Source organism: Rhinolophus ferrumequinum, chromosome 26 (genome assembly GCF_004115265.2).
Source record: "Rhinolophus ferrumequinum isolate MPI-CBG mRhiFer1 chromosome 26, mRhiFer1_v1.p, whole genome shotgun sequence".
NCBI classification, from domain to species: Eukaryota; Metazoa; Chordata; class Mammalia; order Chiroptera; family Rhinolophidae; genus Rhinolophus; species Rhinolophus ferrumequinum.
The window spans coordinates 9968095-9987166 of NC_046309.1; the positions used below are offsets into that span (position 1 = coordinate 9968095).

Here is a 19072-nt window from a genome sequence, read left to right on the forward strand (position 1 = left end):
TTGTATTGTAAAAATCTCTTAGGGGTTTTTAATGTACAGTGTTGAGAACCATGTACTCACTGATCTAGTTCTACTTCCCTTCTACAGAACTGAAGCTCAGACTGACTTATTTGGTTTGGATAAGAAATGTGGTTTAGATTTCTAGCCTAATACCCCTTCCACTTATTTTATCATGCTAATTCCAATTATTTCAGTACTAACTTATCATTTAATATTTTTAGATAACCATCCTCCATACAATCTGAACAAGCTCAGCACACAGCAGACATTCAAAGCAGCTGTCTACTGCCTTTCCTACAGTTATCTCCCTTATCTTTATTCTCTAACTGTATTTCCAATCTGTTCTCAACAAAAACTGAAGTCACATATAAACTTTGCCTCACTGTGTTTAACCTAAATATCTCTGTTGCCCACCTATACTACCCTTTGGCAGGAATTCTAGGCTTTCCCCCTACTCTACATCACAACCAACATCACACAACCAACCAAAAGAAGAAAAGCAACTATGTGGGTCAAGAACAAAATGAACTCCAAAAAGGCCACAATGATATTACCAGCACTGTAATAGGGGTGGAGTGTTGGTGAGGGGAGGAGAGTTGAAGCGAATGTATGCCTTGGGAGAGGGGGGAATTTATAGGAGGGGAAAGATTTATTACTCACTAGAATGTGAGCTCCACAAGGACGAGGATTTTTTTTTTTTTTTACCCGTTATGTATCTGCCTTAGTAAATATTTGTTGAATGAACTAAACTGGGAAAAGAGGGCAGAGAAGAACATTTGGCACAAGGGGCCCAGAGCTTAACAAGCAAGGTGGTGAAGATGCACCCGGGACAAAAACTGGCCTGAGCTCTGGAAGGTCTTCTACAGCCTCTCCTTGGATGATCTCCTTTGCTTGGACTCCTTCCTTTAAATGTTTCGAGCGATTCCTCTCTTTTCACTATGTGCTCTGCTCCTCTCCTCCAGGAGGGAGACTACTTGGGCTTTTCACTCACTATCCTGGACCATGAGCGCCTACAGCTCGCTTTCCAGTCAAATCTCGCTCACCACAGATTTTGGGGTCAAAGCCCTAGAAGGAAGGGCCAAGTGATAGTTTTTTATTTATTTTTTGTGGCCTGGAATAGCCCCAGTGCTTATTTCTTCAGGGACCTGGCAGGACAACACGTGTAGTCAGGCACATTCTCAGAATTCTAGATACCAGCCATCTATTTTCCCCTGTCCATACCATCGTGACTAAGCACCTAGTCTGGCACTGTGCCATGCATGTGAGGCATATATAAATAAAAAACAAATATGCAAGCCAAAATAAACCCAATAATCCCAGCGGCCACCGTAAATGTGAGTGAAGGCAAAGTACATATGCCTACGTTAATGCTCTCCGTGACCCTAGTCATCTAATTAAAAAGAAGCCATGTCTCCAGAGAGGACACATGATGGAACCACACCATGGCTAACTATGAACCAGTTCTCAAAAGCCACATCAATCCTGACTTCATCACTGAGGGTGCAACAGTGCTTTGAACACCAGGTGCACAGATAGTTACTGCTGCTGTTCTCTTTTCAAGTAAGTGAGCTTCAAACTGAACAAAAGAAAATGTTTGGTTATTCATTTTAACTTAAAATGACTTTGTGATGAAAGCCACAGGAAGAGTTTTGAATTTTTTAATTTAACAAGTAATTTACTTCATTATTAAATTCTTTCCATGTTTGTTTATTCTTGGTATTTTACTTAATAATCAAATTCTCAGATTGTAAATGAAAAAAATGCTTATCTTTAACTGGATAAATTCAGTTCTGCATTTTGTCTTCTCCATCCTAAATCCATTTCCTCCATGAAGTCTTGACCAAGTAACTGTACTTGATCCTGGTAACTTCTCTTATAACCTCACAGCATTTTATACTATGTTTTACTATTTAACATAAAAAGTTGATTCTGTTAAGTGCTTTTTAATTATTCGTTTGAAATTCCAAAAGTGAACGTTATCTCCCAAATGGACTCTAAGCTTCATGAGGAAAATGGTTTATTTCTTTTATTGTTCCATCCTACATAAAAGATCAGGTTTTGCTCAACCCATGACTATTAAATAAACTTGATGTTTGACTAAGGAATTGTACCTCTAAGAACTTGAGGAAACAATGAAATAAGTACACATAAATAGACATTGGTAATAAAATTTAACAATGGTGTTTTTGATCTAAAAAATTAGAAACATTTTAAGAGCTTGGCAACAGGATTGGATTATTGAATAGCCATATAACACGTAACATAGCCATGAGAAATGCCGTTCTTGAGACTAAGTGGAGAAAAGATGGCAAAGACATAAAATGCCATTTTTATAAATTCAGATATTGCTGTGAGGTTGGTTGGTTTGAACTTTTTTATATACTGGCTGAATTAAATGCAATGAGTATATGTTATTCTTATAGTTAGAAAAAATCAATAAAGCCACTTTAATTTTAGAGAAAAATATTTAAATAACAGAAATAGAGGTATGTGGAAATTATACATCAAAATCAAATAAAATGGTATTTCAGTAGAGCAAATTAAAGGGTTAACTTACACATCTGAGTGTACTGCCAAGTGTAAACTAATGGCAGTAATATGAATATATCAGTGATAGAAACTGGGTATATTAACAGCTCCAAGTATTTGCAAATATTCTTGCTTTCTTAGATGTTAGGACATTTGCTCAGTTCTATAAGCTAAATCCTAAAGGGAATTATAAAACAGTACGAGAATATAATACCTGCTATCAAGGAATTTATATTCTCAATGGAAAAAAACATTAAACTAACAGTCGCAAATGTGGACAAAAATGTATACACAAGGATTTCATTGCCACACTGTACACGGAAAACAGAAACAAAAACTACTGACATATTAAAAGTCACTGCATAAATAATTTAGGCAACAGCTGTATTATGAAATATTATGCAGTCATTTTTTCAAAAAAGGAGACCAGGTATATAGAAACCTCTCTAAGACAAGCGAGAAAAATTCAAACAATATTTGTTAAAACACACGCACACACAGACACAGACACGCACACTTGTAAATGCACACAAAGGAGAGTGAAAGACGTGCATTAAACGGTTGACAGGGTTTAGGTCTGGGAAGGGGGATGATATTAGTGAGAAACACTCATGTTTTATCCTTTTATCCTTGAAGACTAAATTGCTTAATAAACAAAATAAGACAGACTGGGCACTGATCAACTCAGAAAACCTCCCTTTACCTCTGTTTTTTTAAATTCATTAGAGTAACTGGTTATTAACATATAAATTTCAGGTGGACAACTTTGTAATAAGACATCTGTATACTCTATTGTGTGCTCACCACCCGAAGTCTATAGTCTCCCCTTCTATCACCTTGTATTTGACTTCCTTTAGCCTCTTCATCCACTCCTCACCCCGCTTTCCCTCTGTTAATCACCATTCTGTTGTCTGTATCTATGAGTTTTTTTGTTTGTTGGTTGGTTGATTGGTTTTTGTTTCATATCCCACATGAGTGAAATCATATGGTTCTTTTTCTTTTCCATCTGACTTACTTCACTAAAAATAAAATAAAATAATAAATGGGACTATATCAAACTAAAAAGCTTCTGCACAGCAAAAGAAACCATCAACAAAAAGGCAACTAACTGAATGGGAGAAGATATTTGCAAAGCACACTTCTGATAGAGGGGTAATATCCAAGATATCCAACGAACTCATACAACTCAACAACAAAAATGAACAATCAGATTAAAAAATGGACAGAGAACCTGAATAGTCCATTTTCCACAGAGGACATAGAGATGGCCAACAGATATATGAAAAGATGCTTAACTAGTTATAAGGGAAACACAAATCAAAAAACCACAATGAGATACCACCTCATACCTGTTAGAATGGCTATTATCAATTAAGACAAGAAATAACAAGTGTTGGAGAGGATATGGAGAAAAGGGAACCCTGATACACTGCTGGTGGGAATGTAAACTGGTGCAGCCACTATGGAAAACAGTATGGAGATGCCTCAAAAAATTAAGAATAGAATTACCATATCCCCCATCAATCCCTCTTCTGGGTATCGAGCTGAAAATTTTGAAAATAATTTTTCATAAAGATATATGCACCCCTACGTTCACTGTAGCATTATTCACAATACCCAAGACACAGAAACAACCTAAATGTCCTTCAATGGATGACTGAATAAAGACGTGGTACATGGATACAATGAAATACTACTCACCGATAAGATGAAATTCTGCCATTTGTGACAACATGGATGGATCCTGAGAGTATTATGCTAAGTGAAATAAGTCAGGCTAAAAAGGACAAAAACCTTTGTCTCTTATCCATTTAACTCTGAGAAATTCACTTAATCTCTATGAACACCTCTTTTCTCAAGTACTTCAGGACTGCTGTATGGATCACATTATAGACTGACTAGACTGTGGAAGACTTTAAATATGAGTTAACACGTGCAGAATTTATTCTGTAGGCAAAGAAGAATGCTTGCCTACTTGGACAAAAATGACATAACAAAACCATGTTTTAGAAGCATTAACACCACACTACTGGATGAACTGACAAGAAGAAAGAGACCAAGGGCTGGAGAGGCTACAAACCAGAAATAAAGCCGTAAGGGTTGAACTAGAAGAGAAAGGAAGCGATGGACATAAAACAGTGCTAAAGAATAATAAAAGCCTTTTAAGGACGGGAGGGATGTCTGAAATCAATTCCATCATCACCTTCTGACAAATATGGAAAACAAGGCTCAGAGAAGTCACAAGATCATAAGTTAGTGGGAGCAGAGTAAAAATTGGAATCCAGTCTTTAACACAGCTCAATCAATATGCTTTCAGTAACACAGTGACTCTCAATCAACAAGTTTTCACTGAATGGAAATGAAGTGTGCAGAGAAAAAAGGTCAGGGGTCATATCAAGGCTTCAAGTATTTCAAGAATGAGCAAATGATGCCACCAAGAGAACTAAGTCAAATGGGAGAGTTAATCTGTGACGTTTGTTTTGAACATGTTGAATTTGATGTAACATACTTCTCCTTGGAACTACAGCCCAAGTATTTTTCTAGGAGACCCTCATTAACAAATTATATAGGAGTCTGACCTCCCTAGGTCAAGTTATTAATACTGAAGATACTGAAAAGTATTTCTAAAAAACCGCGTCACCTGCAAGATCATAATACATCACCATAGGAAAATTTAATGAAGAAGAAGGTGAGGAAGAATACTTGGGAACAGTATAAATTTCTATAAAATGTGCCTTAATAATGTAAATAAGAACTTTCATCATACTTAAGATTTAAAACAAACCCCATTCCTTGGTAATTTTCTTTAACATTTTTTTTAAACCTTCATTAGAGCAATAGCTCTCTTTTCATCTAACCTGGTTTACTTCTTCCATTTATTTGTTTGTTTAAAATAGTAATTCTTCCAATTCGTCTTATTACATTTTCTTACACTGTGTTTAAAGAGTCTCAAGTAAAAGAAAGTTGAAAGACACCAAGGAATATAAAAACAAATGGCAAGATTGAAAAAACACTAAAAGGAATAATACCAGCTGGAGAGAAAGGGAAACAAAACCGGACAGCAGCACAGAGAGCACAAAAAAATACAAACATGCAGCCAAGCATTTGAACCCTTCCATACATAGATCCAATGGCAATGTGATTTTCTAAAACACAAATCATCTCTACACTCTGATCCTCACTTCTTGCACCTTCACTTTCTTCCTTTTTGTAAAATCTCTCTTCCATCCAAGTTCAATGCTTGCTTCACCACCCAGCTCAAGAGCAAGAGAAAGCCCAGGATAATATGGGGAAAGTCTTCAAATAACAAAATCGGATATGCGTTTCAGTTATGCCACTATTGTTTTAAAATAATGACGTTCTTCTTTCCTAATTCTAATCCTGGTGCTCAAAATGAACAAGTCACACAGGAGTGCTGGGTGAAGAGGAATGGGGCACACTGAGCAGTAAGCAGGAAGTAGTTCCTGCTCTTCTAACACTTCCCACATTTTTAACTGCCCATTCCCACTCGTATGTTCCAACCCCAACTGCATTTTTCCCTGAGTGGATAGAGAAAAATAAAGCTCTTCCACCCTTTATTAATATTTTTCGAAGAATTTAGCAGGAAATACTTTGCTATCCATTTCTAACCCTCGAGATAAAGATATCTAGATAATATTAAAATAAAAGGCCGTGCCTTACAAAGATTATACTATATACTTGGGAGAGAACACACACATAAACAAAATAAAACAAGTGCCTATTCAGTAGTATGAAGAGCAGGTGCCACATGGGGGTTCACAGGCTAACCTCTATAGGCTCAGACAATGATGTATAGTAAGCCAGGCAGAGTCAAAACCTGTAGAGAAAGGGTATTCCAAGCAGAGAAAAAGGAGCAGGCAAAAATGAGAAGTGTGCTGAGGAAGGAAAGTAGTGAGACAATAATGAATAAATCAGTCTGGTTCAAGGAGAGGACCAAACTGATTTATTCATTCAAGGGAGAGGTAGACTGGGCCAAGGATTTTAGATTTTTGATCATATATACAATAGGGAACCACTAAAATATTTGTGTGGAAGCAACATATGGTTAAGTTTATTCCCATTCAGGAAAGACCGGTTCTTTTCTTAACATTTAGATCTCTCCAAATGTCATTTCATCAAAAAAGTTTTTTCTAACCACCTTGCAGGAGTAGCTGCTTGCCCACTGTCCCCGACTATCTAATTTATCTAGCCATGCTTTTTTCTCATAGCACTTAAATCACTATCTGAAATCACATTATTTCTTTCCATACTTGGCTGTGTGTCTCCCACATTAGAATATAAGCTCCCGCCACTAAAGCAGAAACCCGTGTCCTTTTCTGTATCCCCAGTGTAGCACATGTCACATAGTAGGTCCTTGAGAAATACTTGTTAAGTGAATGAATGAATGCTGATCACAGCCATCAGCACCAGTCCCAGAAAGATGAAATAATAAATCAATTCTTAAAGGGCAATTTTTTGTTAACTTTTACTGTGAATTCTCTTTACTTTCTCCATTCAGCCTTCAGTAAACTGACACCGCTTGCTCACCCTTTTCTATTTCTTCCAGTGCTGAGTTCCAGTATTACTTGAATTTCATTACTCCAAGCACTATTAAACTAAATACATTAAAGGAGAAAAAACAAAAATCTATCTAAATTTGGAAAATTTACAAATTCATTATCCAAGTACGTCAATATATGTGCTTACACGTATGTTTTTTAATCTGATAGACCTAAAAATGTCTATGGGATGATATATATTCAAGATGTTTAATTCTATATAGGTCAAAGTAAAACAACAAATGCTTTTAAAAGTTCCCTTAATGAGTAAGAACCATCCAACTGGAGAAGATTTTACTAACTCATTTGGTCTTGCTACCTGTGTATCAAGGTAGAACTCATCACATTTAAAAAAATATTTCCAGTTAGTGAATCCATGACTTTACTTGGTGTTTGTGGTTAATCATCTGTGAAACAAAAATATGTTTCAGGTTTTCATTTATTACCATGTATTTGCTCTTTTCTGTGTTCATTGTCTATATCGTCTAAACGATGCATTTATTAACCCAACCCTTCCTTTTTGAACAAAGAGCCTCAGAGAACACACTATTTCTTCAGACTTGTTATTAATAAAATGCAGTTTACAAAGAAAGAAACATAAGAGAAAAAAGAAAACAGAAAAAATGCAGCTTACAAAAGTGTACATATCTCTAAAAAATGGATGAAGAGTTCAGGGAATACCAAGAAGATGATTCCTTGTTAGGTAACCAGCATTTATTGAGAAATCATTGTACACACAAACAAAGGTGACACTGAACTATGTCAACCAAGTACCAGACTATGAAAAACAATCTGCTTCAACAATGACTTCCAGACCTCATTCTGTTTTCTTGGAAGAACTGGTCTTTGCTACTTTCTATTATTTCAAGAGTCATCCTAAAATAGATAGGTTCAAGATTTAAGATTTACTTCAAAAAAACTACAAAAGGATGGAGAGGACATACGTGATTATAAAGGAAATAAGGTAGCCACGGGTAAAATATTTACTGAGTTGGTGTGGGTACATGAAGTTCATTATATAATTCTATTTTTATTTATAGTTGAAATTTTCTATTAAAGGAATTAAAAAAGATTCTGCCCTCAGACTGATTCTGATCATAAAATATATTAGAGAATATTGTATTACATAATAAAAATTTAAAGTGAAATTAATTTGTAGTTGATTTATAGAGATTGGGCATCAGGCTACAGTTCATCATATACATGCATGTATATTTATATTTAACCACTAATCCAAGTAAGGGACAAATATGCTGACGAACCTCAATGAGAGACAGCCTAAACTAGAACAAGATTCTAGAATACCTGGTCTCTGGGTTGGTTATTTAAAAAAAAAAAAAAAAGAAAAGAAAAAGTCACCTTTATAAGCCTGAAGTATATTAAGTCACTTTAAGTATACAAAATGAATGACTGAAAATATTCATAATGACAGAAAAAGGTAATTTCATAAAAGCATATGTACTCTAACTTGAATAGTTCAGTGTATTAATGTGCCAAATGCCAACAATGCTCCAAATTATATTCAGGACTTGGTTTTTCAAGTTTTACAGTAAAGTTTTAATTACTCACTGGGAAGTTTTTAATATGTCTCTGATTTCCTAAGCATCAAATATATTTTTGGTTTAGGCAGTCTCCAGAAATACTTATTAAAGGAATATATATTTTTGCAGTAACTGAGAAGAATAAAATACAAACAGCACATCTGCTTTATATAAGAACATAATATACTTCAAAAGCCAAATCTTGTAAAACTTGTGTTAACTGGCATTTTGCAAATTGGGAAGCTCTAGAAATTGGCTAATTTAAAATGAAAAAAATCACGTCACTAACCTGAACTAATGATAAAAACACTTGTTAAAAAATACCAAAGTAACCCAAAACAAACCATTTGTGAGGAATAGATTAGTTTAAAACATCTACAGACTAATTTTTCACATCTGCATGTGAACCCACTGCTGTCTTATTTTGATAAGCAACTCAACACCGAAATACTCTTCAACTCCTTATCTGTTAAAACACATTTCCCACTAACAATTATCAATTTTTGAAACTCAAAGTTAGTTTTTGAAACAGATTTATTTAGCATTCTACTTTTGGGTGTATCAATTATTCATTCAACACAATAGAGGGACACTGTTCTAGATGCCGGGGATATATCACTGAACAAAACAATGTCCCTGCCCTTATAATGAAACTTACATTCTAGTGGCTGGATGAGAAAATTTTGTGCAGGTTTACTTCTTATCACTTATTCTGCTTCTCCATACTTTCATGGCTCTTTTACATATGTACTATCAAACAGACTTCAGCAGTTTTAAAGTTCAGGTTTGTATGCACCCAAGTAACTGATTTTAGACCAGGCCTTAAAAGAAAGAGTTAGAGAAGCAATAAAGGAGTTTCAATTAGTAAAAATTACACTTTGGATAAAACCCAGAACCTACTGGGGCACCATTAAATCAACTCAGTCAAAATAGTTTTACAACCAGTAACTTCCATCCAATCACTTCAAAAAGGCAGATAAAAGTTTTACTTTATCCCTGTTCCTAAGTATTTCTCAATATCAGTTCTTTAAATTTAAATTCTATTTCTGAGCAGAGCTTCTTTTCTTTAAACAAAATTTCCTGGAATTTTGTATACGTCCCCAAATTTTCTATATTTAAAATGTGCAAAATTCTACTTGAAATAGGAAAGACCGGCCTATCCCCATGTCCTCAGTACATGTGATGCCTCCAAGGACATTTCAGAAATATCTGAAAGTCACTACCCTAGGCAATTGTGTTATCTAAAAAACTAACAACAAAAAACATTTCAAAAGTATTTAGATTTAAATTACTCGGAGATTCCTCTGTGGCAGAATATACTGTAATTCTTTAATTATGTGACATCTGACTAGCACAATTTCTATGAACTTTAATTTTTCCCATCTACAAAATGATGACCTTACACAAGAAAACATGATGACCTGTCAATGCTAAAATTATACTATGATGAAGGCTATAACAAAATTAGTAGTGGCCATTTCTGAACTGAGGACAGGCACATTATGAGAGTAAACATTTCCATCCCTGCAGGTCTTAAATTTCAAGCTTCTGTTACCATCTCTGCTTTAGATTTAATGCTTTCTGTAAATTATTACTATCACATATTTTTTTCCCAGATCACTAGGAACTAGATGGAAGGATTTTTTTGTTTTAAGTACTTCAATATACTTATCTTCCCTCAGGGAAGGTATGTACCAGATATGCGTGGGGGTGGGGGGAAAAGACCACTCTACCTAGGTTTTTTGTTTTGCCTAAAAGGGGATGCTCTCTACAAATAGAACAGGGAGAAATCAAGTGTGCCAAGAGAAGAAAAAAGTGGGACTAAATCAAGAAAATATTCTAGATGAATAGGAAAACCCAAGCCTTTGAAAAATACTAGCTTCCTAACATTCACACTTCTTATAAAAATCATAATCCAAAGATAACATACACACTCAATTATTTTGATTCTTTGCTCTACATTTTGCTTCCTCTGAATAATTTATTAGCTAAAGAATTAGTCATACTAGATTAATAAAAGGTAAAATGTCACAGAGGCATTTTCATCCAACTTAATTCCAAAAATATTCCATACTAATTGTCAGTTATGAGTACATTTTTAGAAACCACACTCACTATCATCAAGTGCTGGACATAAAGTTCAACCATTTTATAATGAATGAAGCCAGAGAATACATCTGTGTGTATTCTTCTGCTAAATAATGTAGAATATTGGTGAATCATATCTGATAAAAATGACAGATCTGTGGAACAAGGTCATGAAAACTAAAGGGCAACCTTTAGTTGTATAACAAAAAACATTACAAGATCAATAGTTAGAATTCAGTTCTTTTTATCCTTCATGTAATGTGTAAAAAAAAAAAAAAAGAGAGAAAAGGTCATTTTTAACGTAAAGAGGTATGAAGTGTTCAACCCTGTGCCAGAAAAGCATTTGTTCTACAGAGATTGGTTGTTAAGGAAGTCACAGCTCTGTAATTGCAAACCATTTGTACATAAGATAAACTGTTATAAATAGCCCTTTTCAGTAATACGGGTAATGAGAAAGTCACACTACAGATAGTTTTAAGTTCTCAAGAATACCACTGTGCAACAACCCTGGAGTCTCACAGAGCCCTAAAGCCAGTCCTTAAACTGCTTAAATTCTCCGAGGTTGACAACTACTAAACCCCATCCTCACTTAAGACAATCTCTTCTCTATCAGAACGACAAAAGGGAGATATTTCTCGTCCAGAGATTCCTTGGCTAGTGCCTTTAAATGAGCTTTCCTCAACTGGTTTTTTTTTTGGTATAATGTATCAACAATTTTAAGCCTCATCAAATTCTGTATCATGAGGAAAATGTTACCAATTAAGATAGCATTTTTCTATCCACAATTTTAGGACGTGTATTTCAGAGATGTTAAAATTTGAAAAAAAATATGCCATCTTACAAACCCACCAGCAAGAATTTTACAAGGGAAGTCCAAGACCAACCACTCATTTTTATTTAACATGATGGAGTTAGTATTCCCTACAAAGTAGAAAACATACTGAATAAGACTACACCTCAGAAAATTTGTGTTTGGTCCTAGTTTTACTTTAAATCAACAGAACTGAATGATTTTGAATAAGTCACTATCATTGAGGCTAACTGTGAATCATATGCCTCATAGAATTGTTTTATGAAAAAAATGAACATAAATAGCATTATCTGCAACATACAATGTAAAACACAACTGTGATGTTAGATTTCCATTATTAATGCCAAACTTGAAGACTATAACAATATGTCAAAGTCTTGCTATGGCTGTTTTTTATGTATCAAAAAAAGGAAAAAACTAAATTCTGCCATTTTGTTAATTAAATTTTGTTCTCAAAATTTATTTGAAGTGATAATTTAGCCATTAAATAAAATGAATTGTTAAATTGAATACAATAGTAAACGTGGAGAATAAAAGTATACTGTAGATGATTTCAACTGTATTATAGATATGAGGGTTAATTATCTGTCGTAGTCCTAATTCAAGTGCTCAGAAACAGGGTTTCTTCCCTTGTAGTATTACACTTTTTACAAATGTAGTACTGTATTTTTAATATAGACTTTTTTTTCCTTTTAGCATTATACAGTTTCAACCGTTTTTCCTACTGGAAAAAGTCAGAGGTGTTTCCTATATTGTATATGCCTCGATGCCTATCTGTTTGGGGTATTTAACTCTTCCTACCAATAAGAAACCACTCATTTAGTCTGTAAGTAAAGGAACTTAACGCTTCTGAACACTGAAGTCGAAAATCTTCATTTCAGTCATTTCTGGTAAATGAGAAATAAAGTCAGCTAAATGTTTAGCCCCTTCTAGCCCTCCTCTGCCATCAGATGTAGCCTGTGAAGGGAAGCTCCTGCCTATGTAATGATTTCATCCAAATCCAAACCAAAGGGATCATATCCGTTTTTCCATTTAAGTAGGTCCATCATCATGTGGTTTATCTTCCAAACTAAAATGATATTCTGAGATCAACCAACATCACTAGACACAGCATCTAAATTAAGTGAGCTGTGTATTATTAGGAGTCAGCAATATAAATAAATTTTAAGTGACAACACTACTCACACATTAGGCTGTGCGAATTTAAGTATTTACTAATATATTTTCCCTACAATGATTTCCACAATATAAATATGACAAATCTTAAATGTTATGATGTTTTGGATAAAGTTTACTCTGCTCAACAGTAAAGAAAACTGTTTTTAAGACAATTTATATTATTTCTGAACTAAAAGTACAACTGCTATGTAACTGTTTCTATATTCCAAACAAGAAATGTTTTTTAAAAAATTGCTCTGAATAATTATAAAGGCATAGCAACTACTTTTGTGAGGGATCTCAGTTTTGCAGATTTAAATCAACCTAAACACACACACAATGTAAGGGATGCAAATCCCTCCTGTAACAGTTTTTTTTTAAAAAAATTGAGCAAGAAATTGACAAGGAATTAAGACTTTATCAAGTACTTCATTTCTATAGTATGCCAATAATCAAATAATAGATTTAATAAATACGTACAGTCCCAGAGAGGACATCATGAGGGCAACAGTTGAGAAGGTGACTCTTGCATACTCTGTCATCACTGAATTTGATTCGCTGACGAGTAGTATCTCCTGTAATATAGGAAAGTTAATAACACTCAAGGTTAGCCGACAACTGGACAATGTTCCTCTCCTAAGAGCCCTCCTATCACTAGCTTTCCTGTGTGCTTACACACACACACATCGATAAATCAGCTCAGGAGGGATTAGTGTTTTCTATAGTATCTTACAGAAAAACTATTTTAGACAACATGCAGTTGCAGTATGTGTACTGCACATGTAATTCAATAGTCAAAGTGGGAAAGCAATGCATTCTGTTAAAAAGAGTAATTCAGAAAAGCATAGGATTTAGAGCAGGAATGGACCTTAATGATTATCGAGTCCAACTCCTTCACATTGCAGATGAGGAAACTGAGGCCTGGAGAGGTTAAGCGACTTGTAGCAGACCCACTAGGAGAGTTTCTACTGGTTTACAACGTTCCCTACTTGACACTAAGCATTGATTTATTTTGTAATTATTTACATTAATTGAAAAACATAAAAGTAATCTTGCAAACATTGCATACACACTGCGAATCCCCACTGAACCCCAGACGCCATTTCTTCCACTATTTTGTTCCAGCTGAAGTGTCTCCCTTTTGCTGCTGGGAGGAGTTAGAGAGGGTAGAATAAGGTGTTTAAGAGCGTACAAACCTGGAAGAAGGACTTACACACCAGTCAAACAAAGGCACATTGCCTAAATGAAAAGTTAACTGTAATGCCTCCAAAGGTCCCATACCTCCAAGTTTTATGTAGCCTGTGCTATATATATATGGTCAAACTGGGTACATTTAAATTCATTGTGTCCTCTTGTAACACAATACACCTAAGCAAGAGAAGCATCCAACCTGCTAAACAAATATGCCTATCTACTCAAAACTTTGAAGAACCTAAGAAAAAGAAAGGTAACTAGCTCTAATAAGCAAATACAGATGTTAGTTACACTTTTTTTTTTTGCTTAGAATCTCTTTGGGAAAAAAAGGAAAAGCTCTTAAGGACGTTTCCTCTATGTACAGTGATAAGCCCTAAGAAATGTCGGTGTTTTGGTTTAGCCTTAAACTGATATCATCACTGATGAATGAAAACCTACTGGTGAATTACTGAAGCGAGAACTGTTGGTACCAAAATAGACTGTAAATAAAACTGTACTTCACATGATGCCTGGAGCACTCCAAAAACTTTCATCTAGGAAGTGATTCAATTAATTTGTTTGTCACATGTAAATTACAGAAAGATTAAAACTTTACCCCTTTAACATGGTCTCATTTTGAAGAGCTTAATTCAAAGTCAACTAAATATTGTCATTTTTAGGTGGGGTAAGATTTTGTTCAAATTGTTTTAACTTGGTTAAAAAGGCTTAAAGAACATTCTGACTTGCAACCAGGGTATATAAAAATTTTTAAAAAGGTGATTTACTGCTAAAATGATAGCTTCAGAGCAGTTCAACAATAGGTTTTCTAGAGGCTAGTCTCTAAGTAAAGTAGGTTATTTTTGACACCACAATTTGGAATAATTCATTTAGTGTTCACGCCTGCTACTATAATAAAGGTTATTTTGATGATCCTTTTTTCCTTTTAAACACAACTGCTTTTGTTCCACATTCATTAACACATCTGAAAAGTTAGCAGTAACTCACGGCTCGGCGAATGCGGGGCCTTTCTGACACTCCCTTGCAGACTGAAGTAGGCAGGCATAGATACATTGAACCTTTACAAATAAAACAAGGGGCCAGATTGTTCAGTTTGTATGGAATAGACTGTGCCAGCAATTTCAATACAGCATCTAGAAGTACATGTTGACTGTAAAGATTCTTGTATATGAAAACAAAAGTGAACAAAATCAGGGTGTTTTATTTTTCAACTATTAACTTAATGAGTGCTAAGAGAAAAATATGACTGACCGGAGGTGAAAGTCCAAGGCTAGCGCTCTGGAATAGTGCTTCTTGGACCACCTGGGATTTTACAAAATGTTTTTTAAAAATATATATTTCATTGAGACTTTGGTGAGGGCCTTAAAGCTCATGTTAGCCTGGTAGGTATGATGATAGGCTCACACCAGAATGACAATGCTGTATTAGAGGCTTTCTGCTTCCTAACATATTAAAAAGAAGTTTTATTTTAAATCTGTACCCAAGTTATACTAAGAAATTTAAATACAAATTTTTTAAGTAGAGGAAAAATATACCTTCTATATCTAGGAGTCTCCCTGCTACAAGTATCTAAGCTTTTCAGTAATGCAACAGCAGTGTTTTGTCGAACTACATATTAATGGCTCAAGATTGTAAGCCAGGCCTTAGAGTAAAATCAAGATTCACACAAATTTTACCAAGCAAACATTTCCTCAAGTAGGGTGACTGTTTTTATTTCAGAAATCGCATTAAATCTAATATTAAGATACATGTGCCCTGAAGACACAGCTGTCAAATAAAATATGAACAATTCCAAATACGAATTCAGCAAACATTATCCCTGATGAGCTTTAAAAAAATTAGTTTCCATAAATGCCAGAAAGTATTTTAAAACAACTTCTCACTGCATGTAAGTGGTGGCTCTCTACACATTTGCTAACTGCATTAAATAATATACACAGCTATCAAATATCAGCCTATATATTACAGAAACTTTTAGAACAGCGAAATAATAAGACTCTTAATTTGAGATACAGAAATACCCTGAGGGACTAGTAACAGTATCTGTTTATTGTTATTTTTAAAGTTTTACTTAAGAGATTTTTAACATTTGAAGTAATTTAAAGTAATTTGGTAACATTTAAAGTAATTTGGCTACATTACCAAGTCCATGTAGCATTTAATAAATTTGGGCTTATGCCATGAAATTAGAGTTTGGCTAAACCAACGCAGAATTTTAAAATAAAAATACTGGTAATTTTGGTTTCTTTCAAGATATCTGGCCCAAACCATGTTTTTCAAAAGAAACTAGGTAAAACAGTACCCATTTGTTTAAAAAAAAAAAAAAAAAAAAAAATCTTGTAATACAAAGAATTATTTTATGAATTCAGTGTACTTGTCTTTGGATTTTCTGGGCATATAGTCATATAAAAATTACTTAAGAAAAAAACAATTGCCCTGTTACACTAATATTGGATTCAAATGATAGAACCAAACCTATTATTGAACACGTCTTCTGTGCTAGGCAATGGAGTTACAAAGAGGCATAGAAGACACGCTCTATACCCTCAAGGAGCTCATGATTTTGCTACATTCAAATGAAGTAACAAGTAATAATACCAAGTAGCATGATCCAAGTGCCAAATGGATGTTTCAAATAGTAGTACTTCAGGAATTCTAAAGACTAGAATGACCACCAAGGACTGGAGAGGTTAGAAAAGGCTTCAAATAAGACGCAGAAGCCAAAATTTGAAGGAAAGATTGGATTTAGACCAAAAGAAAGAAGAGTATTCCAAATTGGACAAAAGAAAGAAGAGTATTCCAAATTGGAATAACTGGAGTAACAATCTTTGACAAAGTTTAACGAGGCAGGAATAGTAAGTAAATAGTAAGTAAATGGGGAATAGTAAGTAAACCATATTTGGTTTTGGCAAATGGCTTCATGTAGGGGAATAGCAAAGTTGGGGCCAGAATATTTTTGGGGTAAAAATCTGATTTCTTTAATAACTTTTTCATTTTTTGTTTCAATCCAGATTTTCAGTGCGTAAACAAAGTAAAAAAAAAAAGTTTAAAAGTAACGGGGCAGAGATTAGACTAAGCTATTTAACAACAAAATGACAAAATGTCCTACGCGTAAAAACAAGGAGGTCTCTCTGCCCTCTTAACCTCCACAATAATTTCATTAGACTGTGTACATAACTACAATGCCAAGTCTTTAGAGTTAGAAACTTGATTTAGAACTTTGGCGGGCAAAGTGTTCATTTGAATGAAAGCATCAAAATTTCTATTAGTATTTCTTACCAAACAACTAACTTCAGAATAACAAACTCTCTTAACCTGTTTTTTGTTCAACCCCTTCATGAGTTTCATGGATTATAACCTATATCTGGGAACACCTGAGTCAAGATATACATTAAGAACTATAATGCATATTTTTCCTCTCCTGATCTTTCAGCAATGTCACAGAGCCTAAGGTGGTACTGAGGCAGTTTCACTCAGGGAGTATGAACAGACTACTCTGAAAAGAAGACTCCTGTCCAAACTACACTCAAATACTACTAGTTTCAAAATCCCCTTCAATCTGTTGGGAGGGAAAACAGCCCACTGTAAATCCCAACACTACCATTTTATGGTCCTATCTTTGCTGAAACCGCCATGGACTTACATTGTAGTAACACTTAAAACTTAGATGGTATCTGACATTGTTTTATAGGGTGCATGCTATTTTCCCAATATCCACCCGCCACCCCTCCAGTGCCACCCACCCTCTCCCTCCCATACAAGCAATAATTCAAACCAACTTTCACAGATTTAGGTGCTATTTTAAAAACATCAAAATTTTACTTTACCCATTCTCTCCGATGCTCCCTGTATTTTTTAAAGCTGTGAGTGGATGACCATGCTATGTGATCAACAACTGTGAAGGCTAAGCAAAAGTGAACTGAGTTTAGTATTATAATTCCAAAAGAACCTTAAAGTTTGTAATATTTGACATATATAATGGTATGTAGAATCCTTATTTTACTGCATATTATCAGGCATCAATGGCAAGCAATTTATAAAAACAACTAATTAATATTTCTTTTGTACAGGATTAGTTTAGAGCTTAGCTTATGGAAAACAGAGAGGAGAAAACTCAACAGTACACAAGTGGAAGCAACCCCTAGTTTATAAATGGGGCAAGAGAGGGAAAGCCCTCCCATATTCTCCAATGTGACAACCAAAGCTGTCCCCACAGGTACACTTGCTGGGGGCCACATGTAACTGCTGGCTTGGGGCAGGGTAGGCACATTCCCTCTAAAATAAAAAACAAACGCCTTCAGTGAAAGGGAAATCAGAGCTACAAAAAGGTGTATACCTGAAAGCTTAAAACTTCTCATTTCCCGGTGCCCTTGAATCCTCAAATGCAGAGAAATGTTCCAGCCTCTTATTACCATTTCTTACAATATAAGCTACTGAGTCCACATAATAAGGTGGGAACTATAAAAAGACCCACGGCCAATTTCTAGTCCAGTATAGGGCAGAAGGAGACCTGCCTGTCCTGTACTAGTAAACCCTTATGTCTTCATGTGGAACCAAGGTAAAAACAGGTGACTACAGCTGCATAGTGACTATTACACTAAGGAACCAATCTGATCACTTTTACACCCTTCTCCAAGTTCCTCACCAACTCTACTAACTTCTCCCACCTACCTTTGTTGTTCCTTTAGAATTCAGTCTAAAACTCACCTACAGGAACCCTTTAGTAATGAACCTTTTAAAAAAAAAAACCTCGTTACTCCATTTTCCCTTAATAAATACACTCAGTTAATTCACTACATATTTATACAGTTCAAAGTATAGGATTCATTTATAAAAGAACTCACTACCATGTCTTAACATAATGATTATACATACTTTGAAAGTATTTAATATAACTTGATACATGTCAAACTTTTCAGGAATATATTTATTACATAAGGAAAGGAAGTGTACTCAGCCAAAAATGACAGTGGGATAAACCAGTTATGGCATTCTCCCTTCCAAATGTAATATCAAGTCATTTCTTTCTAACAGAACTTATAAAATCATACTACTGTAGCAGCATTTCTTTCCCCCAGAAAATACAAAAATAAGGGCACTATACAGTTCAGAAAAGCTATCCCTCTTACTATTTTTATATAGTTGTATAAGTTTATAATTACAAATAGATACCAATTAACACCTATCACAATCCC

At 34.7% G+C, this 19072-nt stretch overlaps 1 protein-coding gene across 6 annotated transcripts in view; it reads right to left on the minus strand.

Annotated features, from left to right (window-relative positions):
• LUC7L2 (LUC7 like 2, pre-mRNA splicing factor) overlaps positions 1–19072 on the minus strand; it is a 59723-nt gene that overhangs the window by 30710 nt on the left and 9941 nt on the right. For 3 of the 6 annotated variants that reach the window (XM_033099240.1, XM_033099241.1, XM_033099237.1), the window contains exon 2: positions 13167–13261. Coding sequence is in view for 3 of the 6 variants with exons in the window: in XM_033099237.1 (XP_032955128.1) it covers positions 13167–13261 (95 nt within the window). In the remaining 3 variants the exon portion in view is untranslated. Of the gene's footprint in view, positions 1–9287; positions 9451–13166; positions 13262–14864; positions 15859–17704; positions 18622–19072 lie in introns of those variants that run through there. The other 3 variants (XM_033099242.1, XM_033099239.1, XM_033099238.1) reach the window with 3 other exon arrangements.